At 39.8% G+C, this 25602-nt stretch overlaps 1 protein-coding gene and 1 pseudogene across 1 annotated transcript in view; one reads left to right on the top strand and one right to left on the bottom strand.

The window, feature by feature from the left end:
* Positions 1 to 16018, bottom strand: part of LOC121442587 (synaptotagmin-like protein 5) — a 103204-nt gene extending 87186 nt beyond the window's left edge. The window contains exons 1-2 of the mRNA XM_041644181.1: positions 15900 to 16018; positions 1042 to 1251 (exon numbers count right to left, since the gene is read on the bottom strand). Of these exons, the coding sequence (XP_041500115.1) occupies positions 1042 to 1251; positions 15900 to 16018 (329 nt within the window). The remainder of the gene's footprint in view (positions 1 to 1041; positions 1252 to 15899) is intronic.
* LOC121442586 lies at positions 1574 to 2743 on the top strand (annotated as a pseudogene).
* Positions 16019 to 25602: the final 9584 nt, after the last annotated feature.

Genomic DNA, 25602 nt, shown 5'->3' with positions numbered 1-25602 from the left:
ATATCTGATATGCAGGATATCTGATATGTGACCTCCAAAAGGGTTGTGACCCACTCAGAGGTTGAGACTCACTGGCCAAAGGGGTCCCATGGAAATTCTCAAACAATCCAGGCCATTGCCAAGGTGGTAAATTGTTCTCCAAAAACTAACAGCAAGGCCCCACAACTCACTGCACATGAAGATCTCAAGGTGATACCTACATAGAGCTTTCATATCTAGATCCTAGGGCAGTGGTACTCGATATGTGGGTCACAACCCCTTTGCAGTCAAGTGACCCTTTCACAGGGGTCACCTAAGACCATCAGAAAACACAAGTACTTACATTATGATTCATACCAGTAGTAAAATTACAGTTATGAAGTAGTAATGAAAATAATTTTATGGTTGGGGATCACCACAACATGAGGAACTGTATTTAAGCGTTGCAGTATTAAGAAGGTTGAGAACCACTGAGCTAGACAGAAGCTAAACAGAAGCATAATGGGAAAGTTGCCCGCTTTTGTCCTTTTTGGTGAACAACTAAGCCTGGAGAACATTAAGGAACTGCTCCACCTCAGCTGATACACGCAGCACACAGAACATTTGGCACTCATCTTGCCAAGTTTCTCAAATGTTGACGAATGTCAAAAGAATTCTGTCTCTGCCTCTTGTAGAAACCACGTGGAGTCTTGAAGGGCTTAGAAAAAAGAAAATATCTTGCTGGTTTTTAAATACAAACATTTTTAGACATTGATTTTAAAATACTGCTCTTTACTTTTATAGCTGCCTTTACCTGTTTCTCTCCCACTGAACACTCCTTTATCTCTGTCTTTATGCCTGTCTCTATATTCCTCTCTGTGTCTGTCTCTCTATCTCTGTCTCTGTCTCTGTCTCTCTCTCTCTCTCTCTCACACACACACACATATACCTATCAAGCCTGTGACTAGATTGTGCTTTTAAATCTACACTAATTTAAAATCCTTTTTTCTCATTTCTTACTACTCCATTCTAATCCTGTCAATTATCAAATATGGATTTTGCACAGAAAGGCAGGAAACTCACGCGACTTTGGCACAGACAGTGCACTTCCAGTTGCCATCGGGGCCCATGACTCGACATTCACTGCACACCTTGAGGAAGCAGACTTGGCATGGATATCCCCGGTCAAAGATGAAGCCAAGGCTTTTCTGACAGTGAACACAGACTCTACTGCTCTCTTGTTGAGTCTTCCCACTTCTACATTTTGCCTCTAAAAGTTCATTTTTCAGCTTCCTGGTAAGAGAAAAGGCGCATTAAAAATGGTTGTTTTGTGAGATAATAAAGGTGAAGTTCCTAGCATGATTCTTGCCACATATGTATTAAGTACATGCCTCTTTCATATTACCTTTTAAAAACTATTTGACAAAAATATATTTATCTGCCTTTTGGAAACTTGAAATTACAAGCATAGTCCTTTTTCCAGAAGCAGCACTTAGGAAATTCTTGGGAATGCTAAATATCAGGATCTGGTTTACTTAAAAAAGCATTTTAGGTGCTCCGGGTTCTAGCCACTCCGCCACCCTCTCCGTTGCCTCGGCAGCTGCCCTCGCTCGCCATGCTCTCCGTCTGCATCCCACTCGCCACCATCACCGACCAGCAGCAGCTGAGGATGTCGCCGCTGAAGCGACTCAACCTGTCCCAGAAGGAGAACACGCCCCCGAGTCTCAGCGGGACCCGCATCCTGGCGAGCAAGGCTTCGAGGAGAATCTTCCTGGACCCAGCAGAACCAGAAAGTAAAGAATCTACTAAGCCCAGCGTTGAGGATGAGCCCTTACTGAGAGAAAATCCCCGCCAGTTCGTGGTTTTTCCCATCGAATACCATGATATCTGGCAGATGTACAAGAAAGCCAAGGCCTCCTTCTGGACGGCTGAGGAGGTGGACCTCTCCAAGGATATTCAACACTGGGAAGCCCTGAAACCCGACAAGAGACATTTTATATCTTATGTCCTGGCTTTCTTTGCAGCGAGTGATGGCATAGTTAATGAAAACCTGGTGGAGCGCTTTAGCCAAGAAGTTCAGGTTACAGAGGCCCGCTGTTTCTATAGCTTCCAAATTGCCATGGAAAACATACATTCTGAAATGTACAGTCTCCTCATCGACACTTACATTGAAGATTTCAAAGAGAGGGAGTAGCTCTTCAATGCTATTGAGACAATGCCTTGTGTGAAAAAGAAGGCTGACTGGGCCCTGTGTTGGATTGGGGACAAAGAAGCTACCTATGGAGAAAGAGTTGTGGCCTTTGCTGCTGTGGAAGGGATCTTCTTCTCTGGCTCTTTTGCGTCAATATTCTGGCTCAAGAAACAGGGACTGATGCCTGGCCTTACGTTTTCCAATGAGCTTATTAGCAGAGATGAGGGTTTACACTGTGACTTTGCCTGCCTGATGTTCAGGCACCTGGTACACAAGCCGTCGGAGCAAAGAGTACAAGAAATTATCAACGCCGTGAGGATAGAGCAGGAGTTTCTCACGGAGGCCCTGCCTGTGAAGCTCATCGGGATGAGCTGCACCCTGATGAAGCACTACATCGAATTCGTGGCGGACAGGCTTATGCTGGAGCTAGGGTTCAGCAAGATTTCCAAAGTAGAAAATCCATTTGACTTCATGGAAAATATTTCACTAGAAGGGAAGACAAACTTCTTTGAGAAGCGAGTGGGCAAGTATCAGAGGATGGGGGTGATGTCAAATTCAGCAGAGAATTCTTTCACCTTGGATGCTGACTTCTGAGTAAACTGCCTGCTCTTTGCTGATTATTGTTCTCCCCTTGTCATAAAAAAATCAGCAAAAGCAATCAATTGGCTACACCATGAATTTGTTAACTGGTATCTAAGAACTGGGTAGCTACCTCAGTTGGTCCCTTTTTGCTAGTTGTGTCACTAGAGGAAGGATGTTAAAGGTACTCGGATTCTTAGGGGAAATTCTGCCCTTGGCTTCTGGGAGTAGTATGATAACCTTTGTCCCTAAGCACCAACAGACCCAGGCTCTATGAGAGGCGACCCTCCAGCAAACAGGATTCATTCAGCATTTGTTGCCACAAGACTGTTTAAAAGGATGTGAGCCTCATTCACTGCTTCCCGCGGACTCTAGCGTTTACTTAAGTTTGTAAATAAAACTAGAACTTTGCACACAAACATAGTACTGTCAAGGGGGAAAGCCTGCTTTATTTGGTTTCTACATCAAGCACTAAGTAGTGTTTTGTAAGAAGAGCGTTGCCAAGCTTAATTCTTCAGTGAATTAATTGAGATGCTCCATCAGCATCGAAGTCAGTCCTGTGCAATCTAGGCATTAGCCTGCTGGTGCTATTCATGTACAGGGTATGTGTGAGACCCCATACATCAGAGCATCTCTGCTTCACACAACCTCCAACTTTGAGTCACGAGAGACTTCGGCATGATTTGGTACAGTTGCTGGCTGGCCCAGGCCCAGTCTTCATTTTGTGAAAAGCAATATTTTTTTTCAAGTTATTCTTTGCCCCATTTCTAGTTAGTGCACAGTCTTGAAAAGGCTTTGTAGATAGGATTTCCAGTGGTAGCCCATGCACCAGTCTTGGTTTTTGTCAGTGGTAAAGCCAGGGCTGAAGTCAGCTTTCCTAAAAGATGCAGATTTTTGAGTGTGTGAACAAGTACTGTTGAAATTTGATCCATTTATTAACCCTGTCTAGGCCTAGAACTTGCTGTGCAGACTAGGTCAGCCTTTTAAACTTACCTGTCTCCCAAACACTGGGATTAGGGTTTGTGCCACAGTGCCCGGCTTTACCTGGTGAATTCCTACTAAACACCTGAAACCGTACTGTGTGGGCTGTTAATGTGTGTTCAGTTCAGATTGCAGGCTGAAATGTGGACAGTAGATGCACCTAACAGCCAGTGTGAATTAGTCTGTTCTATGTATTGATCTGTTTTCGTGTTTAGGGAACAAAATCCAGAATTCACCCAGTGAGTTTGAGGCTAGTTAGGGGTACATACGTGAAGCTGTCTTAAAACCCAAAACAATGAAAGCAAGTGTATTGGTTGCCTGGAGTAATTCACATTGGTCTCTGGCCTCCTTGCTAGCTGATGCTGTTGTGTTTTAGCAGTTTGACCCCCGATTTTTCTTTATTGTATATTTCCCATATTTCTGTAATATGAGACACTTTGTACCTTTTAAATTATTGTTACTGAAAATTAATAAACTGAAGTCTTGCACGGCAAAAAAAAAAGCATTTTATCAATTGATGGTAATATGGGAAGTACAGCTTCGGAACATGTGTTCTTTAAATTGTCTAGACACTGGAATAGCTTGGAAATACTGGTGGCCAAGTCTCATCTCCACAAATTTGAAAGCTTTTGGCTTGAGATGTGGCCTGGAAAACATTATATCTAAAGTGTCTTTATTTGTTATGGAATACTGCCAGATTTCCCAAACACTGCTATAGAAGATTGGCCCATTCCCATTTTAATATTTTTTAGATCTGCCATTCCTTTAGGTTACTGATCTCTTTATCTTGTCTTCAGTGCCAAGAGAGAAAACCCGGAAACATTCCACACCCTTTATACCATTTTCATTTCACAGTTACGACATTAAGTCTTGAGCATAGATTCAGAGTCTAAGTCCAGGCTAGTTTATAAAGCAGTTAAATACTTAAATGTAATAATTATTTCTTTTGTGAAGTCTTATAAATCTGCACTGGTTTAAGTGAAGTGTGTATGTACTGAAACCACAGTGAATGCTATTAACTGTTAATTTATGTCAAAAATATTTTGAAGACAATAGATGGGATAGATACAACTGGAATCTAGAACTTTTCATTCTTAGCCCAATTAGAGAGTCATAAGACAAGAATTTTAAACTCGGGAACAAGTTCTCCAAAACGATTGACATTTTTTTTCATATATTAATTCAGCATGTATTAGGTAGGTTGTCAGATATAAGCAAGTTTGAAGGTCACTGAGGATGAATGCTTCCATCATAGTTAACTTTGAACCCTACCTCCTGTTTCCCTGGTAACATTAGAAAGAGAAGCACCACAATTTTTGTATCTTTATGATTTAAAACACTGCATGAACAGGACTTTGTTTATTGGTACATTAAAAGAAAACTGATTTTTCTTGGCCAAAAGATCAAAATTTGAGTTCTACTTTTGACCTTGGGTGGAAACATGACCTTCTGACATGACTGAAATATACAATATCATCACCTCCCTTCAGAGTTAATCCAACCGGACCCATCAGTCACCTTGTCAGGAGACCACCCCTCAGGAAATATAACTGAAATGAAAACATGCTAAAGAGAGGAGAATCTCATTGATTTCCAATTGAATCCCAATATCCCATTGCTGAGACAATGTACTTGTACACATCAGGACCTCTCTGGCTCCCAGATCTGCTGCTTATAAATCTTAACTGCTGAATCTACCCACTTTTCTGAGTTCTAGCCCCCAAAGAATGATCTTTCCTCATTCCTTATTTCTTCTGGAGTACCAGTCAAAGTCCTAAAAATGTTTTTCCTGACATTCTGGGCATGCTTACTATTTTCACGAAAAACTCCATCTCTATTTCTTTAGCTCTTTTTAGCCTACCATTGCTGACTCTATCTCAAAGGTAGATCTTTCTCTCTCTCCTCCATTTCCCCTTACTGCTGTTTCCCTCTCATTCTAATAAAATGAACCTCAAGCCTTCTTCTAATCTGTTTTAAACTTCTTTTCTCAGGGGCTGGAGAAAGAGTTGAGCAGTAAGTACAAGTACAGCTTTTGTAGAGGACCTGAGTGCAGTTCTCCAGACCCACATTGGGAAGTTCACAACTTCTTAGAACTCCAGTGTGAAGTCCATCTGACACCCTCATCTGTTCTATGTAAGCACCTGCAATCCCACATGCATGTATCTATGCACACAAACATAATTAAAAATAAAATATTTTAAAAGCACAATCTCTTGTCAATGACACGAAAACCCACCAAAGAGGACTGTAGGCTGGCAATACTTGCATTTATCGAGTATCTGTTCTGTGCTAGTTCTTATGGTATACAGCTATCATAATGAGTTAATATAGGACACCTAATAAGGAGTTCCATTGTGTTTCGTTTTACTCCAGTGGCAAAGATGGAAGGGCATGAGATTTCAAGAGAATACGAGTGCCTGTAAATTGCTGTGATAACAAACCCACTGTTAGAACAATGATGAAGACAGTTCCATTAATGAGGAGGGCAGAGTGAGTCCTGATGATCTAAGCATCTCCCTTCTGCTTCTAGATATGATATACTGGGCATTAAGTTTCCAACACATCAGTATTTGTATTCTTATTTTGTGCATGAATGTTTTGCCTGTGTGTATTTATGAGTACCATATGTGTGCCTGGTGCCTGAAGAGGTCAGAAGAGGATGTCAGATCTTCTAGGACTAGAGTTATGGATGTTTGTGGGTACTTCAAATTAAAGCCAGGTACACTACAGGAGCAACAAGTGCTCTAAATCTCTAAGTCACCTCCCCAGTGTTCCCATCACAAGAGTTTTTAAGGATATAATAAAATAATAGCAGATAGTAATTAGAATAAATGAAGAAAATGTCTGATTGGGAAAATGGTACTAAGGGGAAAGAGAGTACCAGAAGATAGGAGAAAGGGATAAACTGAAACAGAATTTTTCTCTGTCCCAGCAGCCAGCTCTTAGAAATCAAAGTGGAGTTCATTTATATGTGTATGGCTATAGTAGCCGCAGGAAGGCACTTGAAGAAAATGAGCTTCTGGCTGGTATCTTAGTACCTCCTCTCTCACAAACAGAAAAGCCACCCTCAGAAGCCATGAATGCTTCCAGATCAAAGAACCAGGCTTTACAACTGGGGTTATTTTATGTTCTTTCAGATAACAAGAAACCCTGAGTTAGGCAGTTACTTCAATTAGTTTAGGTGCAAAATAGCATCATTACAGATCCAGTATCCTTTCATCTTGTTGCTTCTCTATGTACAAAATATGGTTTATTCATGTGCAAAATGACTAGGCAGTTCCAACATTGTAGCCTTGTTTACGGCAAAACAAGAGAGTACATGATTATGTGCTTATGCACATTGGTCTTCACAAACAAAGCAAAATCTACTTCAGAAATTCTCCCAAAGGACTTCTTGGACTCGACTAGACGGGGTCACATCATTGCCAACTAGTTGCAACAGCGGCTAAGGAATTGACACTTCACTCTGCTTGTGGAAGTGGGTAAAGAATATTGGGTGAAGAAAAATATATATATAGATCCTCCTGGAAATTGAAAGCAGACAAGATCGCCAGGCAAAAGTTGGGAGCGTGGGGGTGGGGAGAAGGAGAGAGTGGGAGAGAGAAGGGAGAAGGGAAGGATTGGGGAGAGCTTGGAGGAGTAGGAGGGTTGAGATGGAGGAAGGGCAGATATAGGAGCAGGGGAGAAGATATCTTAATTAAGGGAGCCATTTTAGGGTTGATAAGAGACTTGGTTCTAGAGGGGATCCCAGGTGTCCACGGGGATGTCCCCAGCTAGGTCCTTGGGCAGCAGAGGAGAGGGTGCCTGAACTGGCCTTGCCCCACTATCACACTGATGATTATCTCGAATATCTCCATAGAATCTTCGTCCGGTGATGGTTGGAGATAGAGACAGAGACCCTCATCAGAGCAACGGACTGAGCTCCCAAGGTCCAGTTGAAGAGCAGAAGGAGGGAGAACATGAGCAAGGAAGTCGGGACCGCGAGGGGCTAGTCCACTCACTGAGACAGTGTGCCTGATCTAATGGGAGTTCACCAAATCCAACTGGACCAGGTCTGAATGAGCATGTGATCAAACTGGACTCTATGAATGTGGCTGGCAATGGGGGCTGATTGAGAAGCCATTGATAAAGGCACTGGGACTTGTTTCTACTGCATGTACTGGCTTTTTGGGATCTTAGTCTGTTTGGATGCACACCTTCCTAGGCCTGGATGGAGGAGGGGAGGGCCTTGGACTTCCCACAGGGCAGGGTACCCTGCCCTCTCTAAGACTGGAGGGCAAGGGAGGAGGGTGTTGTGGGAACGGGAGGGAAATGGGAGGAGGGGAGGAAGTGGAAATCTTGAATGAAAAAATAAAATTAAAAACAAAACAAAACAAAAGAATATTGGGTGAAGAAGAACTCCCCTTTCCTGATGGATCACGTGCTGTGTTGTACTGTGAATTCTCTACAAGGCAGCAATCCCTCTTTTCTGGAGACAGCAGTGAACTTCGCCACATTTTATGTCTCACTTTACAATATTCCTATGTTTACAGGACAGAAAATGACAAGAATCTGACTCTGGGTAACACAAACACTCAGACCTAGGTGTTCTGCTTCACTACATTAATCATTAACTTACTTTCTTTCTAAATTGCAGTATTAGTTAAAGGAGGGGTGCTAGGTGGATTTGGGGCCACTCATTTAATTGCTACAGCATCCCTCTGAGATACAAATTGTCCAGCAATGTCACCTGCCCACTCTATCTCAGTGCTCATTAGTGTTTGTCAACATGACACAAAACAGGATTATCTGGGAAGAGGAAGCCTCAATTGAGAAACTGCTTCTATCAAATTGGCCTGTAGGGGTATTTATGTGATTAATGATTGATATGGAAAAACCCAGCCAACTGTGAGCAATGAACATCCCTGGGCATCCCAAGAAAGCAGGCTGAACAAGACAAGGGGATCAAGCTAGTAAGCAGTACTTTCCCATGGCTGCTGCATCAGCTCCTGTCTCAAGATTTCGGCCTTAAGTTCCTACCATGATGTCCCTGGATGAGAGACTACAAGATGTAAAGTGACATAGCTCTTTCCTCCCCAACTTGCTTTTGGTCATGGTGTTTATCACAGCAATAGAAAGCAAATGAGGCCGTCTCCTTAATTTTCACCACATATTACCTTCTTACTCACCTGCCTCATCCTGTACTCTGGATATAAAAATGTTAGCTTTTATACCCATGATATCTTACTAACATGGTTGTCTAAACATGAGCTGAACAAGGACAACACCAATAGACAAGATGGGAAAACGTAAGAGGCCCCAACCTTGCACAAAGAACTACATGCAGCTAGGCTATGCTGAAAGAAGTATTTTCCATTGGGTGGTGGTGGCGCACGCCTTTGATCCCAGCACTCAGGGGGCACAGGCAGGCAGATCTCTGTGAGTTCGAGGCTAGCCTGGTCTACAAGAGCTAGTTCCAGGACAGGAACCAAAGCTACAGAGAAACCCTGTCTCGAAAAACTAAAAAAAAAAGAAAGAAAGAAAGAAAGAAAGAAAGAAAGAAAGAAAGAAAGAAAGAAAGAAAGGAAGGAAGGAAGGAAGGAAGGAAGAAAGAAAGAAAGAAAGAAAGAAAGAAAGAAAGAAAGATAACTAGTTTTCCTCAGGGAAGGACATACCAATTAGTTATTCGGTGCAGAGTGGTCAGCTCTAAGAACATATATACAAGTAGCATATTAACAAAGCAGATTATATTTAGGAATTCATTTTTATATTCATGTACATATATGCATAGAACAAAACTGAATGAGAAAAGGCATAAATTTGAAATAGGGCAAGTTTGTGTACATGGAGCATGTACGTCCCTTCTCAGGTCTTCAGTGAGGTTGAAGATTTGATAGTCATAGTTACTTTCCTCTTATGAATTAGCTAAACCATTTCTAATAGAAGACATAGACTCCTTAGGATAGAATGATTATTGAAACATTTAGCATATGTTCCTTGCTTAATAAAGCTTATTGTGGTTGTAAAATTCTAATTCTTATACTTGATATCTGTTCTTATTTTATATAGTTTTGTATTGGGTTTGGAACTCTCTTATTTAGACAAAAGGAAGATGTGATGGTGAACCTCCTTCAGTCAATGGCCTTTGGGAGACTCGACCAGGTTGGGCGTGGCTTTGGGTACCAAAGGCTATGGTCCCTCCTGCTTGCCCTTCTTCTTCCTGTGCACCACACCTGGATATGGCACCCCATTTTTATTTCCTCGTTGTGATCCTTGAGTTTCCCTTTTAATAAAGAAAAACCTTAGTATACCCTATTGGGAGCTAGTGTGGGATTTCTTTATTTGCATTCCCCCATCTGACACATTCTGTTTTATGCATATATATATATATATATATATATATATATAACTGGTTTAAAAACATAAATCATTTGCACACAAATCCTAACTCAAGGTCTCCTTTTGATAAACACAACTTAAGATAATGGTTTCAGAGATTGCATGGCAAAGATAACTCATCACATTTCTAAAGAAGTGAGAAATGAATCAGTACTCTGTGACATTTTCTATTTACTAATTCTTTTTACATATTTATTATATATTATGTATATAATATTCTGTCTCTGTGTATGCCTGCAGGCCAGAAGAGGGCACCTGACCCCATTACAGATGGTTGTGAGCCACTATGTGGTTGCTGGGAATTGAACTCAGGACCTTTGGAAGAGCAGGCAATGCTCTTAACCTCTGAGCCATCTCTCCAGCCCCTCTATTTATTAATTCTTGTCTGATACCATACAGTGGATTAATTTTATATATAATTAGCAAACTGGGACTTCTGAAAACAACTATTGTTGTTTATCCTGACCCACAGATGAATAAAGATGCATTTTTCAAATAGTATCTTTCCTGAGCATCCAAACAACAAAACATCTTATTACTAATATGATCACTTAGATTAATAATTACTTAGAAAACACAGACACAGAGATGGAACCAATACAGAGACAGGTAGGAAAGTGGCATTTCTTTAAGAAACAACAAAGGACAAAATATTGTGCTTTAAAAGACCGTTGCTATGTCAAATGAAAGAATAGAACTGACTTAATAGAAAGAAATTGGGCATTTATGCAAAAATCAATATGCTTTAAAGAGAACACATTGCCCTTGAAAATAATTTTAAAAGCACTTCTGCCACTGGGTACAGGTAGTTTTTGCAGATATATAACACAGGTACATTTCTGAAATATTTCTAAATTGAATTTGTACAGTATCAGTTATTTTAGCTGTGTCAAGGAAGGAGAAATTGAACAGCAAAGTGTTCAGTACTTAATTTCCACATTTAATTTTTAAGAAGATAATTATGTAGATTCATATTTTCAAGATGATACAGTACAAAAAACACATTCATGAGTTTTTTTCTGGTTGTTGTATAAGTTAAGCTACCATTTAATCAAAACTCCCTAAAGATTAATAGGTGACTTAAATGTGCTTTTTGAAAAAAAATCTTATATGCTTCTGGAAAACTACAACTGATCATTTTAGATTCTATAACAGAAATATGAGATGTTCATCTTTAAACAATAAACAAAACCAATCCATGAGATTCTTGATCCTATTTATATCAAAAAGATTGTTGACTTGAAGTTTAAAATCTGAAATCTGATATTTAATAATAAAATTTTACTTATTACTTATTAGAAATAAAATGCTTTTGGGCAGTGGTGGCGCACGCCTTTAATCCCAGCACTCGGGAGGCAGAGGCAGGTGGATCTCTGTGAGTTTGAGGCCAGCCTGGTCTACTGAGTGAGTTCCAGGACAGGCTCCAAAGCTACAGAGAAACCCTGTCTCAAAAAGAAAGAAAGAAAAAAAAAGAAAGAAAGAAAGAAAGAAAGAAAGAAAGAAAGAAAGAAAGAAAGAAAGAAAATGCCTACCAAATCAAGAATACACATGACATTATATAATTTTTTTATGAACTGACCACCACTGGAGGTGGTGCCAACATTCAGTCATATTCTAGCTTACATGGACTTCGTCGTACTCTCTGTACCATTTACAGTAAAAGGAGAACCGTAGTCTCCTGGCAATCAGTGCAGATTACCTTCTGCTACCTAGAGGTTTGTCCTCAACATCCATTCTTCCTAAAGACAAGACATTAAAACAGAGAGCACTAAAATGAGCATACATGGGAGAGACAAGGATACTAAAATGGGCGTGCATGGGAGACACAAGGATGAAGACAGACTTGGATACACACATTTATTTGGAAGACAGTTGATTTTCCTATCTATTTCTATATCTAGTATATAACTTTAAAATAATAATATAAATTGTAAATAAAATAGTATACTATATAGCTCCACAGAGAGATAAACACAAGAATATACACATCCAGATGAAAAACATAAAAAAGCAGCAAACTTATTATGACTATAGTGACATTATTTCAAACAAAGAATAGTTCATCATGTATAAAAGCATTTAGCAGTCCAATGTTTGACAAGTCTCCAAATATCAAGTGTTTGTATGTCTGTACCTAGAATATACCTTGACAGTAAAATAGTAAAAATCACTTGAAGGAAAACTGTGTAAAATCAAATTTCAGTTGGACTCCATGTATCTATTCACTAAAACTTTTTTCTGAAATACATAAAAGCATTGATATTTTCTATAAAACTCTAGTGAGAACATCAGTTTGCTCCACGCATATAAAACCAGCAAGTCTTTCTCCACGTTCCCGTGTTCTTCACAGAGTCACTTGCTCACAGTTCTCTCCAATACTCAGCATGGACTGCTTTTTCCTCAAGAGGTTTACTTTCCAGGAACAGTATAAGCTCAAGAAAACAGACTCAACAATTATGCAATAGAATTATGTCATAACAATCTAATTGCACATTATGCTTTGAAAGTAGGTTTGGATGAAGTTCTCAAACACTTTGGTATATGTTCCTCAGGGACTTCTACTACAAGTAACAGAAAAATCTAAGTTCCTTCAATCCCCATTTTGCATTAAAATGGACAAGTCTTTGGTTAAAGGTCCACATTTTGGGCATTTATCATCAATTAAAATGGTCCCCAAACTGCTAAATGGTGCTGTGTCCCGGTTCACAGACCTCATGGAACCTGTTTCTGATGCAGCTGGATGCACTAATGTTCCTCTGCTAACGCTACCGCCAGCTCCAGTCTTTGACTAACAACAGAGAAATCACCAGGGTTTCACTTCTGAGTTTTCTGTCGTAAACTGTACACCAATTTGCAGTTAACTACAGACACTTCCACAGAATGGATTAAGGTTAGAGTGCTAGAGAGCATTCACTTTAGAGTTAGCTTATTCTGACAGGTCAATATTAGGTTGTAGATGAGTCTGCGTTAACTACAGGAAGTTGCCATGTAATGCTTATTGTAAAACCCCAAACCATTCCACGTACAAGAGAAACTGTGGCAAATGTATAAAGCAGCAGATATACAAGGCGAACACCAAATATACTATACTAGCACAAGAAAGCAGCCAGAACAAGGCACCGCAAGCAGAGACAGATGCTAGCAGTCAAAGGGTCAGTGCTGCATACAAACATAGCATTTCTTTTCAGTAGCCCAGGCAATAGCCAGAGGGATATAAAATAGCCTTTGCAGCAGCTGGCGTGGACCCCAGGAGTGCTCACCAGCGGGCACAGAGCAGTCACAGACAACAAGAATGGACTTGGTTACTGTAGTGCAAATGTCTAGGACAGAGCCTAGAACTCAGCCCAACACTGAGAAGCAACACTAGAATCTGACAATACTTCCCAAAGCGCTCACTCAATTTGTGCTACATACTATTCTAAGTGACAAAAGGTGCCAAATATTAAGTTCTTGGTAGAACTTCTTCATTTTTCTGTGGGACTCATAAACAGTTTGAGTTCCATTTTAGGAACTAGTATTTTCACATTGTGATCTCTTATCTTTAATTATGCCTATGTATGTATCTATGTGTGGATATATGCATGTGAGTGTTTGTGCCCAAAGAGGCAGGTAGGAGTGAAACTAGAGTCACTGGCAGTTGAGAGCCAGTCAGCGTGGGTGCAGGGACTGGAACTCAGGTCCTCTGCACAAGCAGTACACACTCAACTCTTGAGCCGTCTCTCCAGATTCCCTCATGCTGTGATTTATGCTAATGCGTTAAGAATCTTACTGAAAAATTCTCCTAAGATTAAAATAAAATGTTTACCAGGCTAGAAGTTCAGTCCCACATTTCTCTGAGATTTCTATGGAGGCAGTAAGTCTTCAGGCTTTTGGAAAGGTCAAACTAATTTCATTCTTAGTGGTAGAGTAATAAGATTTGATTAAAAAAACATACTTGCAGATTAAATATTTATAGAGTATTAAAAGAATATTATTCTTTGCACTTATTGGCCTCCTTGACTTCCAGGTTAAAAGAATTATTCCTGAAAATAAATTAAATTCACTTGAACCAAATGTTTACCTTATTTGTTTTTCTCTAATCTTTCTCCTTCCTTCTCTTCCCCCAGGACTAAAATGAAAGAATGACCCTTCAGATAAAGGAAAAAGGCAGTTTCTCAGTTGTGGTGGTGTAGGGTGACTGATGGTACAGAGTTTAGACTTGCTTAGTGGCCCATTTCAGCGGAACTAGGCATGCAGAGCAAAACAATGAACTTGCACTTCAGTTTTTCAGTCACCACATTAAGATCAACTTAAAGAACTTTTTGTCAGTTTTTAGTGTTTGATAAAAGTCAAAGTAACTTTGGATAATGGCATACAGCTTACGGGTCAGAACTATCAGTAAATGCCAGGCTGAAGTAATATTTTCCGTTCTGTTCCTTTTACTGATGGGAGTGGTAATGTCATGAGTGTGTTTTCAACAGGATCCTCAAAATGGCTATAATTACCACCAAAATCTCTGTTGTGGAATGTTTGCAGGCATGGCCACTGCTGCACTCGCAAACTTCAGACAGCTTTGGTTATCAACAGGAAATCTACACTAGATTGGAACCATTCATTTTCTGTTGTGGAGGTGGGAGTGGGTTCACAAAACCCTCCGTACCCCCGAGAATTTATAAACAGCTTGCAATTGCTAAAGGAGAGAACTCATGAGGTTACCCATTCTCCAGAATATACGGTCAGTTGAAGGTTGCTGGGGAGGAGGGAAATTCACAAGCATATGTAACAGCTTCCTTCATCTTTACAGCAGGTGCTATGAGGAATAATAATATTGTTACTGTTTTGTTGATGAAAAATCTAAATCAGAGAAATCGGGGGTAGTAGTAGCCAGTTCTTCTATTAGTGGAACAAAATTACCTGAGATGAAAAAATGAAAAAGAAGGGGATTTCTTTCAATGGCTGCTTGACTCTGTTTTTTAGAGATTGTAAAAACACATGATAACAAGATCATGTAGGAAGGGATGCGTATACACTTTCTGGTGGTCAGAAAGCAAGAAACCAGGGTCATGCTTTCAGTGACTTAAAATTTCTAACTAGATCCTACCTCTTAAAGATTTCACCCCTTCCCATTGAGACATTGTCTTCAACATATGAACCTTTGGGGAGCACACTAGATCTATCAGGTTTGAATTATGATGTCAATCTATGGATTTATATGTTTGAAAACTTGGTTCCCAGATGGTGGCATTGCTTTGACGGTTTATATAGGCTTCCTAGGTTTAAGGCTTAACTGCTGAATGTAGATTTGCACAGGTGGAAGTTGAGAGCTCTAAGGGCCAGCTCTGCTTTAAGTCTGTGTTTCTGCTTCCTGGATTGCTAGGACATGATATCATCGTCATCATCATCATCATCGTCATCATCATCATCGTCATCATCATCATCGTCATCATCATCATCGTCATCATCATCCTTTCCTTAGCCTGATGGATGGCATTCTCTGAACTGTAAGCCCAGGTAAATTCTCCCCCCTCACTTGCTTGTACAGTTACAGCAATGTAAAAGTAACACTGTAGCAAGTTGCTCAATGAGACAATCGGACATTCCAGAGTTGGGGAGTCTTTCTTCTTTGCTACTAGGTTGGCTCATTAACATTCTATTATTTGCTCATTTTCATCCTCTTCTCTGGCTAAATGGTATAGTGCTGAAGCCATTTTCAAATATTTGGGCTCCTTCTGGAAAGTCATAAAAATCCCTGGTCAGTAACGTCTAGTGTTACTGTCACATCACCAATCAAAATTATTGCAGTCAAAAGGGCAAAACAAAAAACATGCATTACCTTATTCTCTTTTCTTCCACTTTTTTCAAATATTCATCTCTCTTTAGGACTCCCAGGATCATTTCCTTCTCATGGTCTAATAAAAATGACAGATTGATGAACTCTGAGTTCTTAGACATGGTATTTCCGCAGCAGTTCAGTGTGGCAGTGCTTGAATCTTCCAGAAGGCAAATGGATATTTACTATTGTTAAGGTTCTCCCTGGCCAACCCAGAGTCGCAGTGGTTCAGTTAAGAGGGTTTCTATAAGGTCTCCACAGATTTGCTGACAAGTGCTGGGTATTCTTTCAGGTTACAGAGAAAGCATGTTATACTGAGATTACAGGCCATGAAAGTCATTGTTTGCACTGAAAAACTAATTCTCTAAAGGCTTTGCTGCGGTACCCAGTCAGCAGCTAAGACTCACTAATGATGCTGAACTTTGATCTCTCAAAAGCTTCAGAACAGGATTCAATTCCTCTGGGCCAAGAATGTAGAAAACACTAAAAAGTTGGAAAAAATAAAGATGAGAAAAGTTAATTAGGCCATATCACACATAGCACCCACTCAGCTATTCAATTTTTGAAATATTGGTGTACCTAGCTTGAGCACAACATTCAAATTAATAAAAATACATAGACCTTGTGTATGTGTGAGAGAGAGAATATGTGTGTTGTGTGTGTGCGTGTGCGTGTGCATGTGTGTGTGCATGTATTTAGTACTACTCACAGTTCTAGGTAGTCACTGGATATGTTGGAACACACTGCCTCCAGGTAGAAGAAACAACCATGCTGAGGAGGAGATGCACTTAAACTACTTGTCTTGACAACATAAGAAGGTCACCAGGCTCTAGATCATGTCCTTAACTTAGTTTTGTACCTGGATTCTCTTTTTATAACCCCCTAAAATTATAATTATTACAGTGTCTGCCAGATTTGGGGATTGCTACCATCCTAAAATACTGTACCTCAGGGTTCCCTCACACCTATGAACTATGAGCTACATAGTTTCCTTGGTTCTTGCCAGGCTTCTAGAAATAACTATATACCTATTCAAAGGCAAGGCTGCTATGGGACAGCCAACTAACCATGGTGTCAAACTGACCTAAAATATACTAGTTGATTCAAGAGAAAAGGATCTTTTTCAGAGCCTCTGTAACTTTTCAAAGCCATTAATGTATTGTACTCGGTGTGCACCAACCAGAACACTGCTGTAATGACTCCAAATTGAAATAATTCCTACAGACCAAGAAGTAGCTCCATTTAAGGAAATGTCCCAGGTCCTTCCAGACTGGATTTACTGGAGGTCTTTTGTCAATCTGCAAGGACTATATTAGACTGCAGAGATTAGAAATGAAGAGGAGGCAGCAAGGTCAAGGACAAGGGAGGCCCTACAGAAAACACAATGCTTGGCATAAGTGCCAGTGTCAGTTGCTGTCTCCCCAGAGAAAGTAAACAATTTGCTTTTTCATCCTTGTGTATCTCATCTGTTTTTAAGCTGAAATGGAAAAAATAATTGGAAATTCAGTGACTTTTAGTCTCGGTTTACTTGCAACATACTTTATTCCTAAAATGTCAAATTTCATATGCCCTACATGCATATTTTACAGAGTGGATTTTTTAAAATATGCAAGAGGTTGGAAATGCTTGAAGTAAATTAATAGTTAAGCATGTCTTGACCTGCAGATAGAAGTCTGCCCTCTTAAAATCAATGAGTTTATACCGTGAGTGAATCAAAGAAGAGAAGGCTGACAAGATGAAATAGTAAAGATGCTTGCTACCAAGCCTGATCATCTGACTTTGATCTCTATGACCTACATGGTGGAAGAATTGAACTGACTCCGGTGAGTTGAACTCTGACCTCTGCATTCACATGCTGCATGCATCCACCCACTCACTCATGCACTCAATAAATAAATAAATAAATACACATAAAAGTTGATAAAGGAAAGGAAGTAAACTATAAAAGTGAGAAAAGAGGGGAATTTAGAGAATTCAACAGAAACAAAATTGAATTGGCAGAAAGTAATTTAAAATATGATCCTTTTGTCTGTATGTGGACTAATATACTAATATATTAGTACCTGGATTGGCATATAAAATGGTGACCAAAGAGATCATAAGTAGTCAAAATTTCATCAAGAAAGTCAGGCTATTTCTCTGGAAGGCAGGACTGGACAGTGATTACAGTTTTAGTAAGAGTATCTTACTGAAGATGCTGAGAAACACAAGGTGAAAGAAAGAAGATGGTGAGTCTTGGCATAGTTAAGGGAGACTAAATTGAGCTGCAACTAGTTTACCTAACTATGTGTCAATTTATAAAACCTTTCTTCAGCGACATTGTAGCTCTGCTTTAGGAATCCTTTACTACCAACGCCCTTTAACAAAGAAAAATGAGAGAGAGAAAATGAGTTATCTATTCTAATCCTTTTTTTTAAAACACACTCTGAATACTAGTCAAATTAGAAGGGATAAACTCATTTATACATTATTCTTACTTCCTTTTGTAGCTAGAGCTTTTGGCTTACAAACTTCAAATGTGTTTTCCTCTCTGTGTGGTTAATAGCCTTGATGAACTGGGCTAATTTCTTCTGTTTGGGACATTGGTCACTTTGGACATGTAATTAACTCCAGTATTCTACAAAGATGTTACATCAGTAATTACCACAGCTTCAAATAGACACAGGAGTCTTTTTTTAAGTATCTGTTTCAGACAACACACAGTAGAAAATAACAAGGGCTAATAATGTCTAAGTTAAAAAATAGGTACGTCTGAGTATATGTCATTAAAATCTATTTTATTTGAAAACAATCTCTCTCCTTTCCCCCTCTCCCTCTGTGTATGTATGTGTATATATACATGTATATATTTGTGTGTGTCCTTGGAGGCCATAAGTGAGTGTTATATAGTGATATTTTATTTGTGTTTTAAAATAAAGCCTGCCTGAAGATCAGAGTGTAGAGTGTTCAGTTTGGTAGAGAGTATTGCAGTCTGCAGTCACACTGAGGACAGGATTGCCCCTTTGTTTGTCTGAGCCTTGGTAGAGGTAAGAAGTCCATAGTGGCTTAGCTGCTTTGCTTTTCTGATCTTCAGTTTGAACCTCAATATTTGTCTCTGGGTGTTTATTAGTTATGCTACACCTGGCACCCAATGTTTGGGGTATGAATTCACAAAAGAGCCATTTGCTTATGACTTTGTAGCCACTGGCAGAGGTTGGAGTTACACATGCATGGCTAGAGTCACCACCCTACCGCTAGTTTTTATTTTCTTCTCTCCTGGTGGGCTTTCCCTGAACCCTCTTCTCAGGCTGTTGCCAAACTAAGTAGCTGCCTTGAAATTCAGTCAGGCTTTTACTATTCTACACAGCAGCAATAAGCCTCACATCTTCATCATCATTGGTGGCAAATTTGGTGAGAATATTAGAAATTATTTAAGGGAGGAATTAGTTAAAAGGGAAAGCTTTTTTCCATATTAAAAAATGGGAAACATGAGTATGATGAGAAAGTTGTCTGTATGATTATGCAATGAGTAATTCTAAAATGGAACAACTAAATGAAGGGATAATCATCTTAACTGGGATTGACGTACGGTTAATTATCATTTTGATAATCCTTGTCATTTTGATAATTCTTGGTTTATCTCTTAAAAAGTTGTTTAGTTTGATTGCCAAGATAAAGACCTGAGAAAAACTTAATAAAACAGATCACAGAGATATTTAGATCCAGAAAGAGGAATTTAATGGAGAACCAAATTCAGCATTGCATTATAAGTTAGAGAGGAACATCCTAAGGTTTTCAAACAACCAACCTTATTACATCCAGTAATTTTACAGGAATTGCCAAGTGATAGAGGCTTTGTAAGACCTAATTGGACTCCTGTGCCAATGTTAGATTTAAGGAGATTCAAGGAAGTGATAGTCTCATAAGTCATGCATTTGCTTTTATGAAGCAAATATTCAACTTGTGATCAGTTTGTAATAGCATTATCCCTAAAGACTGGATAGACTTGATTGAAGCTGTTTTAGAGCCCGGACAATTACAATGGAGCATCTGGTTCAAAGAAGAGGCTAAGATTATTGAACAATGGAGTAAAGCCAGAGGTATGGAAATCTCCCAAGATCAAATTCTTGGAAAAGGAGACTATGCTACTATAAAAAGGAAATCTTTGTATAATGACTCTGTACTCACTTATACTGTGCACCAGCTTGGAATGCTTGTCACAGAATTGGAGAAGTAGGAAAGAAAATCAAGTCATTTACTAAAGTTATACAGCCCCCCACAAGGAAGCCTTTACAGATTTTTTTTTTTAACAAAGATTGACTTCAACACTAAATATAATGATACCAAATTCAGAAGCTAGACAAATAATAGTTGAATCTCTGGCTTTTGAAAATGCTAATTCTCAATGTAAAATAATAATAGGGCCTTTAAGAATAAAGTCAGCACCCTTGGAGGATTGAATCTGAAATACAATCAGTATTGAATCTCATGAGTCATAATGATTCTTAGATAGGAGAGGTGATTTCCAGAGGTCTGAGGAAAAATCGAAATGTCAAGTGTTATAATTGTGGCAAACGATGTTGCCTTAAAAGAGATTGTAGCCAGGCAGTGGTGGTGCATGCATTTAATCCCAGCACTCAGGAGGCAGAGGCAGGTAGGACTCTGTTAGTTAAAGGCCAGCCTGGTCTACAGAGAGTTTTTCAGGACAGGCTACAAAGCTACACAGAAAAACTCTGCCTTAAAAAAAAAAAGAATTGTAAGCAGTGCATTCCTAGAAACAATGTTTTTCTTAAGCATAATCCAAGCAGAACACTCTTCCCTTCTTGATTATGAAGAAGGCCTGACAAAGGTAGGTATTAAACTAATAAACACAGATCAAGAAAAGATATTCAAGATAATCATTTGTCATCAGGAAACTCCTTGAGGGGCCTCTTATAGGTCTCTATGACAAATGTGGTTCAGTTATTTCCTGTCATCATGGAGAAAATTCCTTCCCAAAGAAATTAAAAAGCCTATTGTAAGAAACCATACTGCTTTTGATGATGGAATAGCAATAGAAGACAAAACAAAAATTTCAGGAGAAATCCTAAGTCCAAATTGATAAAGATTATATTAGGAACCTCCCCAAAGTTAGGGTTGGGGAAGGGTTTGTTTTTGTCTCTTCAGTAAAATAAAAGCAAATATCTTGAGAAATTTAAGACCTTTGGAAAAATAAGCATCCAAAGCAGAAGGGAGAATTACCCAGAAAAAAAAAACACCAAGAAAAGAAATATTCTGACTTAATGCAATCTCTGAACTCTCCAAAAAGAAGATGGGATCCTACAACAATGATTCCTCCAGGATTATGATGACACCACATGCTGAAAAACACTACCTATAGATTGGCTTTGGATTACAAATTGTTCAGAACAATTTTGAGGTGGCTAGCTGAGATGATCCAGCCTCAAAGACTACTCTAACCAGGTCTTGAGACACTCTCCCATTACACAGAGACTGGATAACAAATGATAAAGTTACCTCTCCCAGGATTTGACAATTAACCAAAATTCTTCTTTGAAGAATCCCCTAAAGATGCCATCACCCCCAGGCAGCAGAAAAAAATATTTAAGAATATGATGCCCACATTCCCAAGAGGTAGGGTGAGTGGTTTTTGGTCTTTCATTGGGTTATGGATATTTGTCATTGTTTAGTGTTTTGGTTACAAACTATTATCAGTTACAGTGAGGAAGAAAGTTGAACAAAGGAGATTAGATAGTTCTTGTTTTGAAAAGAAAAAAGGGAGATACCAATATGTTAGGATAAAGGGATAGATTATTGAATCTACTTTGAAACGGAAAAAGGGAAGATATAGATATGATAAGGTAAAAAGTTAAATTATTCAATCTACTTTTAAAAAGCACTACTAGTTTTTAAATATTTTACACTAAATTGGACTTTTGTATATTATTTACAAATTTTGTAGATGGATACAAATTTGAAATTACTTTTGCTAAAACATACTTCACATACATTTATAATATTGTTCATTGTATTGTACCTATACAACTCATTTAACAATGTAGTGCAAATTTCTAGTTCTTAACAGTTATTATAACCAACTGTTTAGGATAATAAGGAAATGCAGGTTAGTAATTAGTCATTTATTATAATTATACTTGTGGCTATATTTGGTATGCTTTTTAGGTCAAACAGAAATATATTTTAAATAGACAGGTTGTCTTCAAACACTTCAGAGATCTACAGAATATGACATTTAAAATGTTTTTATAACATGAGTTCACTTTTATGAGAATGAGACATGTCTGCCCCTGGCAGCACCAATCAGCTTCAGAGAAGATAATGGACAGTGAAGAAACTCCATATGGGGTTTACCTTCTTTGTGGGAAAAGTAAGCCACTGGGCAAGAAAATGCCCTTGCCTCAACTGCTGACAGTATGCTGTCCTAATTGGACAAGCAGGACACAAAAGACAAGGTGGGACAATCCTTCAAAAACCCTGCTTCAGTAGTCCTCATTGTCTGCTATGTTCAGAGAGTCCGCACGCCTCGTGGTCCTGACTTCCTTGCTCTTGTTAAAGACCTCAATATCAGTCCGAACACACTGAACCTGATAGAAGAGAAAGTGGGAAGTACCCTACAACAGATGGGCACAGGAGATCACTTCCTATGTATAACCCCAGAAGCACAGACATTAAGGGCAACATTGAATAAATGGGACCTACTAAAACTAAGAAGCTTCTGTAAAGCAAAGGACACTGTCACTAAGACAAAAAAGCAACCTACTGACTGGGAGAAGATCTTCACCAACCCCGCAACAGACAAAGGTCTGATCTCCAAAATATATAGAAAACTCAAGAAACTAGACTTTAAAAGGCTAATTAACCCAATTAAAAAATGGGGTACTAAACTGAACAGAGAATTCTCAACAGAAGAAGTTCAAATGGCCAAAAGATACTTAAGGTCATGCTCAACCTCCTTAGCGATCAGGGAAATGCAAATCAAAACAACTTTGAGATATCATCTTACACCTGTCAGAATGGCTAAAATCAAAAACTCCAATGATAGCCTTTGCTGGAGAGGCCGTGGAGGAAGGGGTACCCTCATCCATTGCTGGTGGGAATGCAATCTTGTGCAACCACTTTGGAAATCAGTGTTTCGGTTTCTCAGGAAATTCAGAATCAACCTACCCCTGGACCCAGCAATACCACTCTTGGGAATATACCCAAGAGATGCCCTATCACATGACAAGAGCATTTGTTCAACTATGTTCATAGCAGCATTGTTTGTAATAGCCAGAACCTGGAAACAACCTAGATGCTCTTCAATGGAAGAATGGATGAAGAAAGTGTGGAATATATACACAGTAGGGTACTACGCTGCAGTAAAAAACAACGACTTCTCTAATTTTGCATGCAAATGGATGGAAATAGAAAACACTATACTGAGTGAGGTAACCCAGACCCAAAAAGATGAACATGGGATGTACTCACTCATAATTGGTTTCTAGCCATAAATAAGGGTCACGGAGTCTACAATTGGTGAACCTAAAGAAGCTAAGTAAGAAGATGAACCCAAGGAAAAACATATAGTGATCTTCTTGGCTCTGGGAAGTAGACAAAATTGCCGGGGAGAAAATTGGGATCTTGGGGGTGGGGTGGGATGGGGGTAAGGGGAGATGGGGAGAGAAAAGGGAGAAGGGGAGGACAGGGGGAACTTGGGGAAAAAGGATGATTGGGATAAAGGAAGGTTGGATAGGGGAGCACGGAAGCACAATTTTTAGTTAAGGGAGCCACCTTAGGGTTGGCAAGATACGTGAACCTAGAGTGGCTCCCAGAAGCCCAAGCCGAGGTCCCCAGTTAGTTCCCTGGGCATCTGAGGATAGGGAACCTGAAATGACCCTATCCTATAATAATACTGACGAATATCTTGCATATCACCATAGAACCTTCATCTGGTGATGGATGGAGATAGAGACAGAGACCCACACTGGAGCACTGGACTGAGCTTCCAAGGTCCCAATGAGGAGCAGAAGGCACTGGGTTTTTGATCCTACTGCACGTACTGGCTTTGTGGGAGCCTAGGCAGTTTGGATGCTCACCTTACTAGACCTGGATGGAGGTGGGTGGTCCTTGGACTTCCCACAGGGCAGGGAACCCTGATCGCACTTTGGGTTGACTAGGGAGGAGGACTTGATTGGGGGAGGGGGAGGGAAATGGGAGGCGGTGGCGGGGAAGAGACAGAAATCTTTAATAAATAAATAAACGGGAAAAAAATTTAAAAAAAAAAGACAGGAGGAGATAAGAACAGGGCAGCTGAAGTTTAGTGGAGAGAATTGCAGTTTGTACTCATGCTGAGGAGAGGATTGCCCCTTTGTTTGTCTGAGCCTTGGTAGAGGAAAGAGCTCTCTAGTAGCTGGCTTGTTTGTGTTTTTAATCTTCAGCTTGAACCCCAATATCTGTCTCTGGGTTTTTATTAGTTGTGGCTACATAATTGCTACAATGTTATATCCCCGAGAATCAGAGTTACAGATGGCTGTGAGCTTCCCTATTTGGGTGCTGGGAAGAGAGTTTGGGTCCTCTGGAAGAGCAGAAATTGTCCTTAACCTCTGAGCCTTCTCTTCAGTTCCATTATTAATTGCTTCAAGTTGAGCTTTAAAATAAAATGTTTATGAATGTTCTGTTAGTATAAAATTAACAAAAAATAAACTAATCTCTTCTTTGCTAGAGGGGATTCCAGGTATCCACGGGGATGTCCCCAGCTAGGTCCTTGGGCAGCAGAGTAGAGGGTGCCTGAACTGGCCTTGCCCCACTATCACACTGATGATTATCTCAAATATCACCATAGAGTCTTCGTCTGGCGACAGATGGAGATAGAGACAGAGACCCTCATCAGAACAATGGACTGAGCTCCCAAGGTCCAGTTGAAGAGCAGAAGGAGGGAGAAGATGAGCAAGGAAGTCAAGACTGCTAGGGGTTGGTCCACCCACTAAGACAGTGTGCCTGTTCTAATGGGAGTTCACCAAGCCCATCTAGACGGGGACTGAATGAGCATGCGATCAAACTGGACTCTCTGAATGTGACTGACTGTGGGGGCTGACTGAGAAACCATTGATAAAGGCACTGGGACTTGTTTCTACTGCATGTACTGGCTTTTTGGGATCTTAGTCTATTTGGATACAAAGCTTCCTAGGTCTGGATGTGGGGGCAGGGTGCTTGGACTTCCCACAGGGCTGGGTTCCCTGCCCTCTCTTAAGAAGGGAGGGGGAGGGAGGAAGGGGAGTGGAGGAGTGGAAGGGGAATGGTAGGAGGGGGAGGAAGTGTAAATTTTTGAATGGAAAAGTAAATTTAAAAAAGAAAAAAATAATAATGCAACATTTCCCCCACCTTCATTGTCAACTGACACAACTCTGAAATTGGTCAATAATGGTCCCTCAGCAACTAACTAGAGATAATTGGTCAATAATGGTCCCTCAGCAACTAACTAGAGATAATTGGTCAATAATGGTCCCTCAGCAACTAACTAGAGACAATTGCTCAATAATGGTCCCTCAGCAACTAACTAGAGATAATTGTCAAACGTTTGCTCCCTGAGTCTATGTCTGACTTCCTTGCATGTGCTTTCTCTCCTCCAGGCTCATGCCTTCATATTTTTGGTGCTGGGAACACAAACATGAAACACTAGGCCTTTCCCATGCTAGTTAAGTGCTCTATTACTCTGATAGAAATCCTA

This window comes from Microtus oregoni, unplaced genomic scaffold (assembly GCF_018167655.1).
Source record: "Microtus oregoni isolate MIOR12 unplaced genomic scaffold, Mior012 000092F_000, whole genome shotgun sequence".
NCBI classification, from domain to species: Eukaryota; Metazoa; Chordata; class Mammalia; order Rodentia; family Cricetidae; genus Microtus; species Microtus oregoni.
Note: the sequence above shows the minus strand (reverse complement) of the source record. Positions and strands in the feature narration are given on the sequence as shown.